The sequence below is a fragment of the Enhydra lutris genome, unplaced genomic scaffold, assembly GCF_002288905.1.
Source record: "Enhydra lutris kenyoni isolate GAN:26980312 unplaced genomic scaffold, ASM228890v2 scaffoldscaffold23, whole genome shotgun sequence".
Classification (NCBI taxonomy): Eukaryota; Metazoa; Chordata; class Mammalia; order Carnivora; family Mustelidae; genus Enhydra; species Enhydra lutris.
Window position 1 is genome coordinate 3,907,978 of NW_019154107.1, and position 19,940 is coordinate 3,927,917.

The 19,940-nt window shown below is 42.6% G+C and overlaps 1 protein-coding gene across 2 annotated transcripts in view; it reads left to right on the forward strand.

Annotated features, from left to right (window-relative positions):
- The first annotated feature begins 293 nt into the window (after nt 1-293).
- Nucleotides 294-19,940, forward strand: part of LOC111150495 (phosphate regulating endopeptidase homolog X-linked) — a 204,913-nt gene continuing 185,266 nt past the window's right edge. For both annotated transcript variants that reach the window (XM_022507971.1, XM_022507972.1), the window contains exons 1-3: nt 294-411; nt 5,684-5,752; nt 13,046-13,207. In XM_022507971.1, coding sequence (XP_022363679.1) covers nt 294-411; nt 5,684-5,752; nt 13,046-13,207 — 349 coding nt within the window. The remainder of the gene's footprint in view (nt 412-5,683; nt 5,753-13,045; nt 13,208-19,940) is intronic.

Sequence of the window (19,940 nt, forward strand, 5' to 3'; positions counted from 1 at the left end):
CGACTTTGCTGGGGGGGGGGTAGGGGAGAGCACCAAGATAAAGCAACCACTGTTTGTTTTGTCTGGTCAGGGGGAAAGCCAAGGCAACCAATATTTGGGGTTTCTTTTATTTCATTTGTGGAGAAATATTTGAGAAAGGGTGGCGAGGGAAGATTTCCTGACGGGACTTCTTCAGCTGTCTATTAGTAGAAGAACAAGAGGACCTTGGATGTCAACGCCTAACAGACTCTTGAGACCAGCCACCAGACCACAAAAAGTGACTTTCTCTTTGCGTGGCCTCTGCGTCCCTCCTGATGGAGGCAGAAATGGGGAGCAGCACGGAGACTGGAAAGACCGCCAACAGAGGCACTCGAATCGCTCTGGCTGTGTTCATTGGCGGCACCCTCGTGCTGGGCACGATCCTCTTTCTAGGTAAGTGGGGCGCTGGAGGCCAGGGAATGGGGCGAGTGCAGTTACGTTTCCTTGTGCTTTATTCCGGCAGACCTGGTCAGGAGGCAGGTGGAGGGCTGTTTGAATGTGTGAGTAGGTGGTGTATCCTTAGCTTCTATTAAATATGCGGAAGGAAAAGGAGCCCTTTCTTTAGGAAGTCAAAGAAATAAATACGTGCAACCAGATGTGTAGTCCAGAAATGCCAAGTGGGTATCAAGTGGCTTCCAGCGGCTGGAGGACTCAGTTGCACTGCGCAAACTTTTTTTTTTTTTTACACATTGCATTTTACATTTAGCAAAATGAGGGTTTATGAATTCATAGTCAGATACCTTCATTTATTTTGCGAGGAAAGACTTTATGTTGTGATCAAACCATGCTGGAATTTTTTTTTTCCATTTGAGTTTTGCTAATATTTGCCTGAATGAATCATGAACTTTAACTTAAAAAAAAAAAATACAGGGGCGCCTGGGTGGCTCAGTGGGTTAAAGTCTCCACCTTCGGCTCAGGTCATGGTCTCAGGGTGTTGGGATCAAGCCCCGCATCGGGCTCTCTGCTTGGCAGGGAGCCTGCTTCCCCCTCTCTCTCTATCTGCTTCTCTGCCTACTTGTGATCTCTCTCTGTTAAATACATTTAAAAAAAATGCAAAACAGTCTTTAAATGTGCCTCTTAGGGGCGCCTGAGTGGCTCAGTGGGCTAAAGCCTCTGCCCTCAGCTCAGGTCATGATCCCAGGGTCCTGGGATCCAGCCCTGCATCGGGCTCTCTGCTCAGCAGGGAGCCTGCTTCTTCTCTCTCTGCCTGCCTCTCTGCCTACTTGTGATCTCTGTCAAATAAATAAAATCTTTAAAAAATAATAAATGTGCTCCTTAATGATATTCCTCAATGCCTTTCTAATCCAGTGACTCTGGTGGGATGAAATTTTAACTCTGCCTTTCTAGATTTAAAAATTAATATGAAGGAAAACAGAGGTTGTCCTTCCAACATTGGAAAGGTATTGTGATTCAATTATTTTAATGACCCTTGGTGACAATGGTGTACCCAGAGAGTATGATGATGAAAAGCATATTCCTATGAGTAAGAATGAAATGTCATGAAAAGCAGAGATGGATTTTCTAAAGTTGCCGGCATTCTGGACCCTTGATTATTAGCCTTTGTATTTTCCTCATACAGCCCATACTATTTCATGAGCTCGAAAGCTATATGGGAACAAGCCTCTATCCTTAGGGGATTTGAGGTGCAGTCTGAAATGCAGCGAGCCTGGAAATGTTCTTTGGCTCGCACAGGTTGCGGGAGGCCATGTTTATCCTGGCAAGGGGAAACCAGTGATTCGACTTGAAAAGAGTTAGGGTTGTGTTGCTGAAAACTCTGCTAAAACCAGCAAACCATCTTTCCATGTTCTCTGTGGCTGCAGACTTTGGAAATTAGATAGGTTTATTGCTTTCTGCTACAGCTAAACCTCCTACTCCTGCAGCTGAATTTGTGGCTCTCAAAAACTTTTCTGAGATTTCTCGGCACTTGGGGTTTAGACATGTGTCCTCTCCTGAAATTCAAAGGAGAGGAAAATGATATGGTCATGCCCATATGGGAACTGCATACAATGTGGGAAGTGAGTACAAAGTTAGACTATTTGTGATTCGCGAACGCTCCCAAACTTCAAAATCCAAAGGATGATCGTTTATGTAAAAATCCGTACTCTTCTCAATGATGTTTCTGCAGCTTGAAGCATTTGAAATTCCACTGTTTAAGAACGACTGTATTCTGAGGCTGTTATGTATTAGTTGAAATATTCTCTCTCTCTCTCTTTTTTTATGATTTTATTTATTCATTTGAAAGAGAAACAGAGACAAGAGAGAGCACCAGCAGGGGGAGAGGCGGAGGGAGAAGGAGAAGTAGACTCCACACTGCGCTGGGAGGTAGAAGCTGAGCTTGATCCCAGGACCTGGAGATCATGGCCTGAGCTGAAGGCAGATGCTTAATCATCTGAGTCCCCCAGGCACCCCTAGGTGGGATATTTTCAATGGCAGCAAATCTTTGTTCCTTGAGAGGAGATGATTATTCAGAAACAGCTCTAAAGTTTTTAGAGCACGGTAAAATTCATGAAGCCAGGCAATGCTATGGCTAAGGAGGCCTGCCTAGAGCAGAAAAAAATAATTTGCAGTATGCCAGTTACCTGGCTGTCACTGCAGATTTCTAAGAGGAGCTCTAATGATGTCAGAGAATAAAAGTATAGCCTCTTTACACCTATGCTACTGGCTGTTGCCCTTGGACTGACAGCATGAACCCCACTTGGAAGCCTGAGGCGCCCCCCCCCCCAAGAACTACTGATTCAAAATCTACATTTCCATAAGATCCCCAGGTGATTCATTTGCAAACTAAGTCTGAGATGCCTTGCTCTAGCTGACAACGTCCCCTTGGATGTCTGTATTTGGGGATATTTGCTTTCAGATAAATGCACAGTCTTCAGGAGGTTTTTGTCAAACATCTCTGCACTATTTCAGACCTCTTTCCCCCAGCCTTCTTCACGGCCTAGTCCCCCAGGCTTTGCCACCCACCTCCGCTGTGCACTTAGTGAAAAGTCCTTGTCTGAAAATCTCCAGGGACCTGCAAGGCAATGCTCTTCGTGACAATATTCTGGTTAAGTCCTCTTCAAGGCGCTTCCTGGTTGGTATTTTTCTGTCTGTCCAAATTTAGGCACATGCCTGCAATTTCTAGCATCCCTCCTTACTTCTTTGTATTTTAGGCTCTGGGCTAATCTCTTTCCTAAACCCGAGTCCTTCTACAGTAAGAGTGACTGCCATTGGCCTTGGGGTGGTCTCAGAGAAGCTAGAAAACTAGAATCTAAAATGACAGGTATAACCATAACCAGTTTATTTTAAGGGGTCCTTTCTTCTCTACCTCCTTCCCCCTTTCTTCCTCCCCACAGTCTCTTCCTCAAATGTAATAGTTGGCAAACTTTTTCTGTGCAGGGCCAGAGTGTAAGTATTTTCAGCTTTCTGGGCCATCCAGTGTCTGCTTCTGCTACTTGACTCTCTTATAGCAAGAAGGCAACCACAGACAAATATGTACACAAATAGGCATGACTGTATTCTGATATAATTTGATTTCTGAACACTGAAATTTGAATTTCAGATCGTTTTTATGAAATATTATTCTTCTTGTGCTTTTTTCCAACCATTAAAAAATGTAAAAATCATTTTTAGCTCACGGGCTGTATAGAAACCGGCAGAAGACTGCATTTGGCTCATGAGCCATAGTTTGCTGACCCCCCACTTTATGGTCATTCTCACACTGTTGGTCTGTGGATGACTCCACTGCATTCTGAGTCATTTCTGCTAGTTAGAGAAAAATCTAAAATGAGAAACCAAACTGTTCCTTAAGTGTTTTTTAAAGCACTTAATCAGTAAAAAGTAACATTTTCTTTTTTTATATTAAAAATATTATTGTTTCTGGGGCACCTGAGTGGCTCAGTGGGTTAAGCCTCTGCCTTTGGCTCAGGTCATGGTCTCAGGGTCCTGGGATCGAGCCCCACATCAGGCTCCCTGCTCAGTGGGGAGCCTGCTTCTACCTCTCCCTCTGCCACTCTCTCGTGCTCGCTCACTCAAATAAATAAAATCTTTTAAAAAGGATTTATTTATTCCCTTGAGAGAGAGAGAGAGAGAGAGAGAGAGAGCAACCCGGGAGGGGAGGTCAGGGATGGAAACCACACTCCCCACTGAGTGTGGAGCCTGATGCAGGGCTTGATCCCAGGACCCAAGATCAGAACCCGAGCTAAAATCAAGAGTTGGACACCCAACCGACTGAGAAACCCAGGCACTCCTAAGATACTTCTTTTCTTAAAGATAGACCTGAGATGCTCCATAGGCAATTTTCTTTTTTTAAATTTTTTAAAAAAATTTTATATATTTTTTACTTTTTATTTTTATTTTTTTATTATATGTATAATGTAACACAAGTAAAATGGCTGTTTGGAGGATGGCAGCAGAGAAAAGAACAAAGAAAAAGCAGGCTCCTCTTAGAATGTGGGTTAATAACAAATACAAATCACCACATTGGCAAGAGATACATACAGGCCCTTCCGTCTCTATCAGAAACACGGGTACTGCCATGCTTTCTCATCCTGCTTCTCAGCTGAGGAGGCCACAAAAGGCCTTGGCTCTCCTTCACCCCCCACCACTCATCTCTCCGCAGCCACATCTCCAATGATTCCTTATTTCTGCTCACAGAGTACAGCAGTCATGAATTTCCATTAACTTCCTTGGCTACCAAAAATATTTTTGAAATCTAAACTCACATCTGCTAATGCCCAGGTGTTGCCTGGAGTTTACAAATAGGGCGCCCTTCTGTACTTCTGCAGAAATCCATTTAGATAATACTGTCAGCCAGATGGGGAAAATTAAGCCATTGGTGAAAAGCTAATTCTGTCTCGCAGGGTTTTTGTTTTGTTTTGTTCTGGTGGAAGTAGTTGGAAGCTTGGTCCACGAGCCGCATGTCTGGTAGCTAGGCTGAGCTTGGTGGGAGGAGGGTGTGTGGGGTACACGGCATATCATGACTCTCTTGCTAGATGACTGAATAATATACGGTGTACCCCCCCCCCCCGCCCGTAACACACACGTCTATGGATGGTTTAGATAAGATTCAGAACTTTAAATGCCACGCATGCTATTTTTCTCCTTCCAGTCTGGATTTGCTCCAAACGACACAGTTGTAAGTTTCATTTTTTCCCCCATCTCTAAAACAGGAATGTAGTTGTAAACAGAAAGAGTGAAATTATGAGACTTAAATCATAGATAACTGGAAGAAACTTGAGAGATCATCTAGCCCAGTGGCTCTCCAACTTGAGTGTGTATCAGAATCACCTGGAGGGCTTTGCCAAAAAGCACATGGCTGGGCCCCACCCCCAGACTTGCTGATTCAGGTCAGCGGTAGGGCTCAGTAGTTCGTCTTTCCAACGAGCTGCCAGGGGATGCTGCTCCCGAGGCTTGGGCACCCCACTCTGAGGAGCACTGATCTGATTGTATCCACTCCTCTTATATTCTAGAGAACCCAATTTCAGAGCAGCCGAGTCTCACCAAGGTTACTTAGCTTGTGACCAGAATCTGGTTCGGTGATACCGAGCCCCCTGGATTTTTGAACTCCGGGTCAATGCTGAGAAAGACGAACTGATATCAGATGTCTAGCATATGTGCCTGACTGTGGGTTACCTGACGGGGGTCTGCTACAAGACAGTCATTTCTTTATTTTGGTCTGTTTTTCCAGTGAGTCAAGGTTTCTTAAGTCTCCAAGCTAAACAGGAGTACTGCCTGAAGCCAGAATGCATCGAAGCTGGTAAGTCCGTTTTCCTTCCTGTGTCAAGTTATCATTATGGTACCTTGGGGAAAGGAAGAGGAAACAGGTGGTATTTTTAGTATTCTGTTTGTTTGAGGTTTACACCAAGTACAAAATGCAATTTTGATGAACCTTTCAGTTTACCTTCGATGGTAAACGTTCAGTGTGAAATTGTGGAGTATTGGTTTCCTGTTTTTCCCTTCCTTGCAAAAAAACAGCTGTGTGGTATTCCAAGTCATTATAAGAAAATCTAGAAGGGGCTTGGAAGGCCAAATGGCTTTTCTTAAGACCCGAACAGAGAGACCATCAGCCTTCCTCTGGTCTCAGCTGGATATAGGTCCCTGTTTACCCTAAGCAGTCTCTCTGTATCATTTGGTCAGTGGGTCTGACCTGTCTGCCTCTGAGCAGGGATCCTCCATCAATCATCGCTTCCACTATCACCTGAAGTCACTTTGGGTCATTACAAGTCAAGCTTGTCTTGAGGTTAAAGGGCCATGCATCAGTGGGTACTCCACAGTGAATATGAGTGTTTAAACTCACCTCCGTTTTGGCACAGCCATTATATTCCCTCTATAGGGAAGAGGGAATAGGGCTAGATTTGCAGGACCCAGATTCCAGCTCCCCACCCCTCTTCTTTAAGTGGGCACGTGGGCACGAACACTAGTGCATTTTCCAAGGGGAGAGTCATAAGGATTAGTTAAGCACATGGCCCTTTCACTTTCCTCTTGGTCTTAAGAGATTAATGAAATAATCTGCCAAATATTTATTCCAAGTCAGACACTGAGTTAGCAGTGAACTTGAATGACCAGGTAGGGGAAGAAAGACCATCAATAAACACAAGGTGATCAATGTGGAAGAAAAAGATCGGCTGGTTGTAATGTGCAGAAAATTAAAATATTCAAGTACAGTAATGTGATAGCAAGGACAGGATGGCTAGATTGGGAAGTCTGAGGAAATGATGTTGAAATGACCCTGAATGATGAGAAGGGACATGTGTGAAGATCAAGGAAAGGGCTTTCCAGGAACAGGAAGAGCTGAGGCAAAGGTCCCAGAGCGGAAGAATTTTAACTGCATAGGGGACAGAGTGCAGGTGATGGGAGGCTTAGTGGGGAACTGGGGTGTCAGCGAGTGTGGGTTTTTCCTAAGTGTGCTGAAAAGCCTCCGAAAGATTTCAGTAAAGACAGAGACATGATCTTATTAGCATTTAAACGATCTCTCCATGCACACCTAGACTCAGGAGAGTCTTCTTGGGTGGGGAACAGACCACAGGGAGCAAGATGGAAGAAGGTCGTCAGGAGGGAGGTTATTTCGGTAAGCTGGATGAGACTCGATGCTTTCTTGAATTCCAGAGATGGAAAGGCAGAGTGTAGAGGGTTTAGGAGCCAGAGGGCTGCCAAAGGATTTGAAGTGGGCTGTGAGAAAAAGCAGAGAATCAAGGTGATGCTTAGATTTTTGGCGGTGGCACTAGCTGAGTTAGAAAAGACTTGGGTAAAAGAGCTTTTAAATTCAGAGGCCTTAAACAGAGGTAATGGATTAGACAGTATGTTATTTTTTATCCCTTTTTGAAGTGATCAACATATATATTTTTAAGCAGTCATTGTGTTAAGTGACTTACATATGCTGCTATCTCATAAAATCTTCATAAGAACCCCATGATGTCAGTGCTATCACCAGACCCAACTACAGATGAGGATATGGAGGCTTCTGGAAGCTAAATAATTTGCCCAGGATCACATCCTGAGTTTGGTGCTGCGCTGGGCTTCAAGTTCATGTCTGTCTGCTCTCCATCAGTGCTTTTGTGCAATAAGGCCATACCTGGTAACTCTTCAGCCTTGGTCCAGTCTTGCCTTTTTCATAACGATAGACCTACCAGAGTCTGGTGACTGGATAACAGTTTCAGCTTCTCGATCTTATCCCGGAAAGGGTGAGAACAATTTGGGAATTCCCATACCCTTTCCTGTTTGCAGCTTGAGCCGCTGACCTAGGGGATTTCAATGGTAAGGGATGACTTGAAGTAGAGTGGACCACCAGGTGGAACTGTCAGAGGTCACATTTTAGACTTCATGTCACCTTGTGATTTTGCTGTGGTTGGGTCCTTGCAGATGTGTGAGAATGAGATTTTCTGAACTGAAAAATTTTCAGTTTGAGTTTAGGCAACTTTTGGTATGGAGAGCCACATAGCGTATGAGTTTTCTCTTTATTACAAATCGTAATAACGCAAGAGTAAACCTTACAGAATGCCATTTGCTGTGTCGTCTCCTGGCAGCTAGTCTGTTTTGCCTTGCTGTTCTGTTTTTAATTTTCACGTTGGTGAACAGCTTTCTAATATTGAAAAAAAAACTGATTTTTCTGTCTCTGTGACGAAAGGCTCACCAAGGATATATCCTCTTCAGTGTAACATGAACCTCACTGTGATTAGGGACCTGCAGAACAGCTGTTAGGTACACACTGCATACATGGGCCCCTGGGAAGGTTTCAAATGAGAAGCAGCACAAAGGCATGCGCGGGAGGTAGAGGGGGTGGGGGCGCGCGTGCGTAAGGGGGTGCGTGCGTGCGTGCGTGTCTGGTCATGCAGGATGGAAGCTCAGAAGTTAGAAGCGTTTTATGACCTCTGGACCGTTTCTAAGCAGGTGCCACCTGTTTCTGAATGTCTCCTCTCCATAGCTCTTTTTTCCTCCTCTTGTCCATTTCCTCTTCTCCGAATCCCTCTTTCAAAATAAAGGTGGAAAAAATTACAAGGAAAGGGTGTGCCAAATACAGATAAGGGCTGACAAGCTGAGTTGGGTTTGAAGCATGATCTGGCCACTTAAGAGCCACATGATCCTGGGTTGATTAAATAACCATCCAGAGCCTCTTGTTTACCATCTATAAAATGAGAATGCTGTTTTAACTTAGCATATTAGGTGTGAGATTGGGAGAAAATAGTAGTGCTGGTTGTAGTAGTAATCCAGGTCTACAGTGTGTGATTCTTAACCCCAGACCCAGAGAACGTTGTAACCGTCGTTTGGCAAGACTGGACCTGATTTCAGCTCTTGTGGTGGCAAAACTAACTCTTAACTTCTGTGAGACTGTTGTAGACTTTGTTGATACCACCTAGGAAAATATCCGTATATTCCCTATGTAATTATTAAGGTGCTTCTTTCAGGAGTGCCCCTCCAGACATTGCTGGAGGTAGTATATGAGCTGTGGTCTATGCACTGTATTAGTTTTCTAAAAACCTGAAAGCCTATAAGCTCTGAAAAGTAACTCAAGAGTTTCAAATGAGTGTTTATGGAATTATAATAGCAAAAATTTGTATGTAAGGTTGCCAGCTTTAGCTACGTGCATACGTGGCTGCTCAGTTACATTTGAATTGCAGATAGACAACAAGGCTGCTATTTTTTGGTATATGTTCCCTACAATATTTGGTACATACTTAAACTGTAAAAGCCATCATGGGTAAGAAATTCAAATTTCATTAGGCATTCTGTATTTTATCTGCAACCATATTTGTCGTGTGCCTGACACTGTTCTGGACATTTCATGTGTATTGACTCATTTAATTCTCCTGAAGATCCCATGGGTTACGGTTATTATCTCTTTTTATAGATGAGGAAACAGAGAGGTTAAGTAACCTGCACAAGGTTACATAGCTTTGCATGGTGTTGTTGGCATTTAAACCCAGGCTGTCTGGCTCCAGATGATGCTGAACTTTCTGAAAAGGGCTTAGCATGGTTCCTGGTGCAGAGGAAATGCTCAGTATTAATGATTTTACTGTTAGCACCACCCTCTCCCTTGAGCCCTGATTAAACTTAAAAGCTCAGGCTGGTACAGGTGTGGTGCCTCTATCTCGGCATAAACACTAATAAGATACCCCGTAATCCCTGACCTTATATGCAGTAACTTGAGAGAACACATAGTTGGGCCTTTTACAGGTTTCTTTGATCCTCATATTTCTTTATTAAAACAAGTCTCTTTGAGTTTTCTCCATGGAACTGAGCAGGGGAAAAGGAGTTGTGGTGTCTTGACAACTATGGTCCCTTGAAATTTGAAGTCACCGTTCTCCTCCAGAAAGTGCAGCCCTGTGCCCAGCTGTGAATTATGAATGATGAATTGGGAGGTTGAAACTAGAGTTTTCCCACTTAGCGGGCTGACTTCCAAATTCTGTGTGAGTGATGTATTTCCCTGCTCTATGTCAAGGCTGGGGTCAGAGCTGATCTTGCAGATTTTGTAGGTACCTACAAGAATGCTGGATATGTTTTAGGCTGGGGGCAGGGGGAGGTTTGGGAAGGCTGCCAAAAAAACAATGTGCTTATGTGAATAAAAATGTGTATGAGGGTTCTTCTGTGTGACTGTAAATATTTTTAAAAAATATTATTTATTTGACAGAGATCACAAGCAGGTAGAGAGGCAGGCAAAGAGAAAGAGAGGGAAGCAGGCTCCCTGCTGAGCAGAGAGCCCGATGTGGGGCTTGATCCCAGGACCCTGAGATCATGACCCAAGCCGAAGGCAGAGGCTTAACCCTCTGAGCCACCCAGGTGCTCCTGTGTGACTGTAAATATTGTGTGGCAGGGAAACTTGAATAATCTCTGCGCCTGGGGTGTCACATAGTAGATTCATTCTGTGGTGGCACAGCCAGAATTATTATAAATACAAACTGAAATAAAGATTTGGTATGTCCTAGCTTATTTGCATAGTAATTAATAATAAACTAGTAGCAGTAAGTAAAAATATAATTGGAGACCATTGAACTAATTCTCAAAGATGAAAATATTAAGCCAATTTTAAATTTATCAAACTTCTAAAACCAGTTTTTCATTTTACTTTTTTTTTTTTCTAAGAGAGAGAGCACAAGCAGAGGGGTTGGGGAGAGGGAGAGAGAGACTCTCCACACTCAGGGCAGAGCCTGACCCGGGGCTCAGTCTCACAACGCTGAGATCATGACCTGGCCAAAACCAAGAGTTGGACACTTAACTGACAGCCATCCACGTGCCCCTCTAAACCAGTTTTTTTTGCTTTGATTTTTTTGGGGGAGGGGGAAAGTGCTGGGGATTTTGAAGTCCTGTAGAAACTGAGGATATGTCTATATCATTCACTTTATCAAGGACAAACAGCTCTTGAAAATTTTCATAGCAAGTCTAGGCTAGAAAAATAGCCTTAGTTTAAACCTGGAGGACACATGTAACCAAACTGATAACCAGCATATATACATATATGCTGATGATACTTTTTTTTGGCAATTCCTTCATATTTAGCTGACAACTCATTGGGTTTTCATTACTTCAAATAAATATATCCTGGGGGCGCCTGGGTGGCTCAGTGGATTAGGCCACTGCCTTCAGCTCAGGTCATGGTCTCGGGGTCCTGGGATCGAGCCCCGCATCGGGCTCTCTGCTCTGCGGGGAGCCTGCTTCCCCCTCTCTCTCTGCCTGCCTCTCTGCCTACTTGTGATCTCTCTCTCTCTTTGTGTCAAATAAATAAATAAAATATTAAAAAAAAATAAATATATCCTGGCATTAATTAAAGTATGAAAATTACCCAGAATGTCATCTTTCCAATGTCATTAAAATACTGGCTGCCCCCCACTTTTTTTTTTTTTAAATTGGTGCATATCTTTGTGTTAGAGAGGTAGCTAGCAGTTGTATGACAGTTGGCAGGGAGTTGGAGTTGAATATTAGGAATTTTGGAACCTTCTCATTTTTTTTTAAAAGATGTTATGATTTGAGAGAAGGAGCACATGCATGTGGGAGATAGATCATGAGTGAGCACAAGGCGGGGAGAGAGGCAGAGGGACAAGCAGACTCTCTGCTGAGCGTAGAGCCTAATGTGGGGCTCGATCTCAGGGCCCTGAGATCATGACCTGAGCTGAAGTCATACACTCAACCAACTGAGCCACCCAGATGCCATAAGAAACTTCTCATTTTTTTTTAAAGATTTTATTTATTTATTTGACAGACAGAGATCACAAATAGGCAGAGAGGCAGGCAGAGAGACAGAGGGGGAAGCAGGCTCCCCACCGAGCAGAGATCCCGATGTGGGGCTCGATCCCAGGACCCTGAGATCATGACCTGAGCCGAAGGCAGAGGCTTAAGCCACTGAGCTACCCAAGCGCCCCTACCTTCTCATTTTTTAGTGAAAGTTTTTTTTTTTTTTTTAATGCTCATGGATACGTATTTAAGTATGCAAAAACTTCCTCCCTGTTGACTGTATTACATATGTAATTGTGTGTGGGCTTATGAAAGAGGAAGAAAATGGTAAACCAGTCTGTTGTGTCTTTCTGTTAACTTACACACATACTCCCCTCCTCTGGCCAGGTCCAGGGGCCAGGTCAGCAGCTGTATCCTTTTACGAGGCTGAATTCCCTGCTAAATGGCCCTGAGCCTCCCTGCAGGGCCTGTGGGGGTTTCTTCTAGGGGTTCATTCCTCTGAGAGCTACCCTGAACGTCCAGGGGCTCAGGAATTCATAGGTGGCTTTCCAGGTCTTTATGGAGGTATATTGTACATACCTCTTTTAAATGTTTCAATATGACTTATGGGCCACAGTTTCACTCAGCTTATGCTGTGGAACAAACTACCTTTGAGGCTTGAAACATGAGTGATGGAGTATTTCTTCAAATTCTGTGGGTTAATCGGGGGTTCCTCTGCGGCTCTTGCCTAGGCTCATTCATACAGCTGCGTTCAGCTGGAGGGTCCTCTGGCCTGGAACGTCCATGATGGCTTCGGTCACAGGTCTGGCGCTTGGTGCTGATGGGTTATTTTCCATGTCGCCTCACCTCCTCCGGGAGGCTTCTTCAAAGGGCCGTCTCAGGGCTCCATTCAAAGGAAGTTTATGTAGAAGGTAACAAGGCCCTTTTAAGGCCTAGTTTTGAAACTCCAGCAGTCCCTCTGCTGTATACGGTTGGTCACAGCAAGTCACAAGGCCAACCCAGATTCAAGGCAGGGAAAATAGATCCTGTCACTGGATGGGATGAGTTGCGAGTGACCCCGGAGAAGGTTGAGAGGGATGGAAGGAAATACTGCACACATCCTTGCAAACAATGTACTGTAAACTCCATTTGCATTCCTATCCCATGCCGCGCAGATGTCCGGGGCAGTCCTGCAAAAACCACTAATACCAATACCACCAAGCTTTTACCCACTCAATCTGAATACAGTAATTTAATAGAGTGAAGTTGATTCAGGGAGTCATTTGAGAGGAAAAGTAAAAGCCAAGGCTGGGGAGCCGGTTGATAGGAAATGGTTGTTTAATTTGGAAGCGAACAGTACACAGCGTTCACTGCTTGTCATTAATCCTATGATTTTCTTTTTAACTAGCTGCTGCTATCTTGAGTAAAGTAAATTTCTCTGTGGACCCTTGTGATAATTTCTTCCGGTTTGCTTGTGATGGCTGGATAAACAGTAATCCGATTCCTGAAGATATGCCGAGCTATGGGGTTTACCCTTGGCTGAGACATAACGTGGACCTCAAGTTGAAGGGTAAGTTTCTACCGGGGTTTGGTGGCGCACTTTACAGAGAGCAGTACTTGATAGGAAAAACACAGTTTTGGATTTGAAGCATGCCTGCTTGCTTTTTAACTATATTAAATTCATTTCCAAGATTTTTTAAAATGGAAGATTAAAAGGAAAATTGTGGGATTTCGGTCTCCCAGATCTCAAATATAAGCCTAGCAGAGACTTCATTTTGCTTGCATTCACTAATGGTAAATTCTGCTAAAGGATAACTAGCATTTCCTTGAGATTGGGAACAAAGGAATAGTTAATGAACGTTGTTTTATATAATATACTTATTGGTTGTGTTCAGAGCAAACGGTCACATGTTTGTTTATGTCCTGGATTTTCATGGCTACAAAAGGTACTTAACACCTCATTGTCTTTTGAGAACTCAGGATGACCTTGTGTTTGTCATATTGTTCCTGTTAACTTCTGACTTGGTTCTGGGGGGACTTTTCTTTTCCCCCATGGCCTCTGTGGTAACGACAGGCTCACACACACACGCTCACATATGCCTACGGACACATATACATGTGTGCGTGCATACACACACACTTCAAAACTTGGAAAAGTCTTTTAATAGAGGCACTTCTGTTCGCATTACATTTATTTTTTTATGCTGAGCTATTGGAGGAAGGCACTTCAGGATGGAAGTAGGGAGATTTTAAGGCCGGATAAGGTAACTGTTTTGGGAAGACAATAATATGTATATTTTAGGGTGCCTGAGTGGCTCAGTTGGTGACGTGTCTGCCTTCAGCTCAGGTCCTGATCCCGGGGTCCTGGGATGGAGCCCTGCATTGGGGGGTGGTCCCCACTCAGTGGGGAGTCTGCTTCTCCCTCTCCTTCTGTTGCTCCTTCTGCTACTCCCCCTGCTTGTGCTCTCTCACTCTCAAATAAAGAAAGAAAATCTTTAAAAAATGTGTATTTTTTTCTTTTTGATAACTAAGTTACACCACATAACACCTAGAATTTTATTTATTTATTTTTTATTTGATTTATTTTTATCTTTTTTACTTTTTGGTTGTCAACAACACAAGTTTATCCTAAAATTCTCGAGGTTGGAAATCTAAATGAGTTGGCAGGGCTTCTGGAGGCTCAAGGGGAGACTGAATGCTGTGCCTTTTCTGGCTCGTGCAAGCCACCTTCACTCTTTGGCTTATGGCCCCTGCTGCATCTTTACAGCCAGCACTGTTGCATCTTCAGCTCTCTCTCCAAGCTGACCTCTGACTTCCTTCCTCACATCTCTTTCTCTCTCTCTGATGAAAAGGCTCTTCTATTTAGAGAGGTAAGGCCCCACTCAGTGACCTGATCACTCTACCTCAAGATCCTTAACTGAATCCCACCTGCAAGGTGCCTTTGCCATATAGGGTAGCACAGTCACAGGTCTGGGCACAGGTCTGGGCACAGTCACAGGTGAAGTCATCCTTGAGCAGGGAGGGAGCGCCATTCTAGCGCCAGAAGCTTCCCGCTCTCTCTGGTAGCCTGAGGTAGTCCTGCTTAACTCGGCCCCCTAAAGCTTTTGTTTTTCATCCATTATGTAAAATAATAGGATCTAGAGCTTTTAGAAAAGATCTTTCCGAGAAACTTTCAGTTCAAATGTGAAGTGAAAAGGTATGTTTTCTCTCTTCCGTTATTGAAATTTTTTCCCTTGTTTTGGATATTTGAGACTTTAGAACTCCAGAAGGAATTTCTAATAATATGTATATCATCATTTTTCTTTCTACTCCACCTCCATTTCCCCAAGATTTTAAGTACATGAAAATTAAATGTCTCAATTTACATATGTTTTAGTAACTATAACTATTGGCATAGTAATTAGATACCTATTGTCAGTTGTAAGGAGAATGTACTTAAGCTTCACAGCTTATCCACAATATAAATTGTATGGACTTAAATTCTCGAGGAGGACTTAAAAGTTTCATAAGTTAGAATAAGTATGTGCTATAATGTCGGTTTTCCCCTAACCCAACAGGGCAGGTTCCCATACTATAGAACGATAAGACCTTGAGAAATGAATTTGCTAATAATGATTTCCCTGTATGATATTAACACACATTTATCCTTCACCTACCATTCTTGCCTATTTCCTGTTTACCTTCTTTGGCTTTTCTTCCTAGACAGAGAGATGTGTGCACAGGTGTCACTGAAGGATAAGAAAAAGATAAGATTTGCAGATTGATGCTCCTTACATGTTAGTTAGAGTCAGAAGATTTCTATCTTCAGGGCATTGAAGCAGTTAGAATAATTTTTTTTTAAAGATTTTATTTATTTGACAGAGATAGATCACAAGTAGGCAGAGGGGCAGGCAGAGAGAGAGAGGGAGAAGCAGGCTCCCCGCCGAGCAGAGAGCCCGATGTGGGGCTCAATCCCAGGATCCTGAGATCATGACCTGAGCCGAAGGCAGAGGCTTAACCCACTGAGCCACCCAGGCGTCCCAGCAGTTAGAATAATTTAAAGCACTTCCTAGGGGTGTCTTAATGTGAAAATGAAAATCAGTACCAATGTGCTTTTTCTTTGAGGACACTGTGTATGAGATCCTTGAGCATTCATAGAACTATGACTTAATTGTTGAGAGGCACACAGAGGTTTTTTTGTTCGCTTCCTTCTTTTAAAAATGAAAAACTTTACTTCTAAGCTAAGTTGGGAAAGTACAAAGAACCAAAAATTAAATGCAAAAAAGTAACAAGAAAGTTGCTCATAAATCCACCCATGGGAATAACTGCTAATGGAGCAGTTGGGTATACATCTTTCTAGGTTTTTTTTTTTTTCCATTTGTGGGTATATATGCAAACCTTCATGTGCACACCCATCTATTTAAAAACCTAGCTAAAATTAGGCGTACTACCCTGTCATGTACTTTAAAAATGGTGTCTTTCTCATAGACACAGTTAATGTCAATAGATATATTTTCTTATTCTATATAACACTGTCATAAAGATCCACGTGTATTCCAGAAGTGGAGTTGTTGTATTGAAAGAGTTGTCACAGTTTAATTTTTGATGTGTATGTACAGCTGAATCGCCCTTCAGAAAGTTATTTCGGTCTTTATATATTTTCTTGCTGCTTTAAATGGTAAGTCGTCTCCATCAACTGGTTTTCTTTGGGGGGGGGGTAGTTTGGTGGTGTAAAGTAGGGGTCAGCAAAGTATGGCCTGTGGGCCCAATCTAGTTCACTGCCTATTCTTGGAACTAAGGTTTCATTGGGAGATTCTACATCCATTCAGGTAGGCATTGTTGATGGCTGCTTTTGTGCTACAGCAGCAGAGATGGGAAGTTGCTACAGAGACCACATGGCCCACAAGCCTACAGTATTGACTCTCTGACCTGTAAGGAAAAAGTTTGCCAACTCCCGGTGCCCATTGTAAAGCTTTGATATATCTATATTGGATCACGTTAGAACTGTCTTATCTTTTTTAAAGATTATGTTTATTTGAGAGAGTGAGTGAGAGGGAGAGAGCACAAGCAGGCAGAGGGAGAGGGAGAAGCAGACTCCCCATTGAGCAGGGAGCCTGATGTGGGACTGGATCCCAGGACCCTGGGATCATGACCTGAGCCAAAGGCAGGTGCTTAACTGACTGAGCCACCCAGGCACCCATGGAATGGTCTTATTAAATAATAGCTTTTTGGTGGCTTCTTTAGAATATTTTAGATAGGTAATCTTAAAGTTAAGAACTAGAGTTTTTGTCTCATCCTTTCTTTTTACTGTATTGGCTGGATCCTCCAGAATAGTGTTGAACAGTAGCAATGACAATGGATGTAATTTTTTTATGCCTAGCTTGGTTGGTGATGCCTCCAGTATTTCCCCTTGGCCCCCAAACATTTTTTTTTGTTTTGAATAAGTATTCTTTATTGTATTCTGTTACTCCTAGTTTGCAAAAAGAACTTCAGTAATAAAAACACAAAAAAAGTAAAAACAAGTCACAAAGAACCTAATTTGGTCCTGCCATCCAGTGATAACCTTTTTTTTTTTTTTTAAAAGATTTTATGTATTAGACAGAGAGAGGGAGATCACAAGTAGGCAGAGAGGCAGGCAGAGAGAGAGAGAGGGGGAAGAAGGCTCCCTACTAAGCAGAGAGCCCGATGCGGGGCTCGATCCCAGGACCCTGAGATCATGATCTGAGCCGAGGGCAGAGGTTTAACCCACTGAGCCACCCAGGCGCCCCCAGTGATAACCTTTTAAATGCAAATATATATACGAAGTTATATGTATATGTCAAAAGGATCATATATTCTGTGTTTATAATCTTTTATTTGACATGGTAACATATTTTTGTGTCAATAAAAGTAGATCTTTACTGTCCGTTGCCATGACTGCTTTGTATGGATACACTCTAGCTGATTCAGTCAATTCCCATGTTGCCATTTAGATTATTTCCAGATTTTTTTTCCTCATTGTAAGCCGCTCAGAGCATGAGTGTTGAAGCTACAGACCTACATTTGAATCCTGGTTTCCTTACATTTCTCCTCTGTGCCACTTTTGGCCACTCATTTTCCCTAGCTCAGTTTTCTTACCTTTCATGAGGGGTAAGAGAACCCATTTCTTAGGGCTTGTGGGGCTAGAGGAGATGATGCTTATAAATGACACTTTCCTGGCATACAGCAGGCCCTCAGTAAATATTTGTTGTCTCTGCCTCTATTTTGTCTCACAGCTAGTTCTGAGGCTCATGAAATAGTGTCTACCAAATGCCTGAGGTTTTATTCTGGTCTTATCGTTTGTAAATATCATGTGCTTTCAAAAATATTGAATACCGTCTAGATATTTTTCCTCATCCTTGATAAAAAGCGAGAACATCCAAAAATAAAACCCAATACTACCAATCAAAAGAATACCATTTTCTTATGGCTGATAGAGAACACACAGATACGGCTGTCCAATTTGTGAAATAAAATGGATTTGACAGACTGGGCTGATGAAAAATTGCCCTCTATTGAAGTCAGCAGCCTGGCTTCGTGAATTTTTTCTAAGTGACATATAAGACTCAGATTCCTAGTTGGAAGATAAAATTATTTCTTATTCTCTCCAAGAAGTGAGTTTTTTTTTTAAGCAGGACGAATATAGTCATGTGTTTGAATGTCTCAAAATTTCCTTCCTACAAAACCTCCCAAATTTGTCTTCATGTGACCGTGAAGATGACACAGCATGTGTTGCTTATGAACGAGCAGATGAAAATTTTGCAAATGAGCACTTATGAAACATGAGGCAATAAGTGAGATAGAACACTTGTGTCAAACAGAAGACAGATGACTCAAGGTAGGGCCAGCTCATCTCTATTATGGAGTAGCAATCTTTGCCAATGTTTTGTAAAGAAATGCAGTGTATTATTATATTTAAGCACAGATAGCACCGGCAGAACAGTAAGAGGAAGTAGGATCTATACATTAATGAGCAAAGAAAGGTGGTTATGATTCATAGATGGGTTATTTATTTGTAAATATCTGCTGGCTAAGATTCAAATGGTTCTCATAATTAAATACCCCCCCAATCTTGTTTTTGCTATAATGATCCTAGCCAAATCGTCTTTTGCAGAGAGTGGAAAGCTGAAAACTTCAGATCTTGTAACGTCATTTGATAATTAAGAAGTTGAGACGATTGAAGACCGTGAATTGTGTCATTTTCCTCAAACCATGAACATAATATGATATACCACACTGAGCTTTGACATCATTAAATTCTTTGAAACAGACCTCAGATTAGAAAAAAAAAAATGGGGACACGGGGGAGAAATGCTATGAAGCAGCCAGCCGTTGGGGTGGGCTTTTTTTTCTTGGTGAAACTCAGCCCCAGTAAATCTCAGTGAATCTGCTGTATAAATAGGGGGTAGAGGGGTTGCTATTAATAGATTCCTGTTTTTGTGACCATGGTGGCTCTTTTTCATGTGGCCACACATGGAGTAGTAAATTGCCAAATTATACATGTGTCATCATAGGTCCCCCATGCATAGAGAGGTGCCGTGTGAAGATTTGGGCCTCTATAGAAGACATTTCTTTATTTATTTTCAAAGATTTTATTCATTTATTTGACAGCACAAGCAAAGGGAACAGCAGAGGGAGAGGGAGAAGCAGGCTCCCCGCTGAGCAGGGAGCCCAACATGGGGCTCGATCCCAGGACCCTGGGATCATGACCTGAGCGGAAGGCAGACACTTAACTGACTGAGCCACCCAGGTGTCCCTAGAAGACATTCAGAATGTGAAATGAAATGATTTTCCCTGAAAACTATTTTGTTGTTGTTTGCATTTTTCTTAATCTTGGAATACCATTTGAGCATGGGGAGGGGGTGTGTAGAGTGTAAGGAAAGGGAAAGAAACTGTCAGATTTAAAAAAGTTGAGCAATTTCTTGTTAGGAAACACCCCCTTCAAATATACGCATGAATTTCTCCCTGAAGCCTCTTTGAAAAATGTATATGTAGATCCAGAATGTATTTTTCTAAATAGCTGAAGGAAGTGAAGAGGCCATGAGAACAGCCATCACGTATGAAAGCTTGTGTTCCCGTAGTTCTGATCGTTAGAATTTTAGGTTTTCTTCTTGTGTCTTCTTTTCTACCCCCAGTACATGTCCTTGTCTTTTTAACTCTTTTCTGCTCCAAGCATTTGATTTTAAGATCTGATCTTTCTCCCTGTGGCTTTCACGTAGCCCTTCTTTCATAGGGGTTAATATTACAAGTAAGTTGGGTACACTTGACAAGAACCAGATCTATTCATTAGATTCATTCTGGGTTGT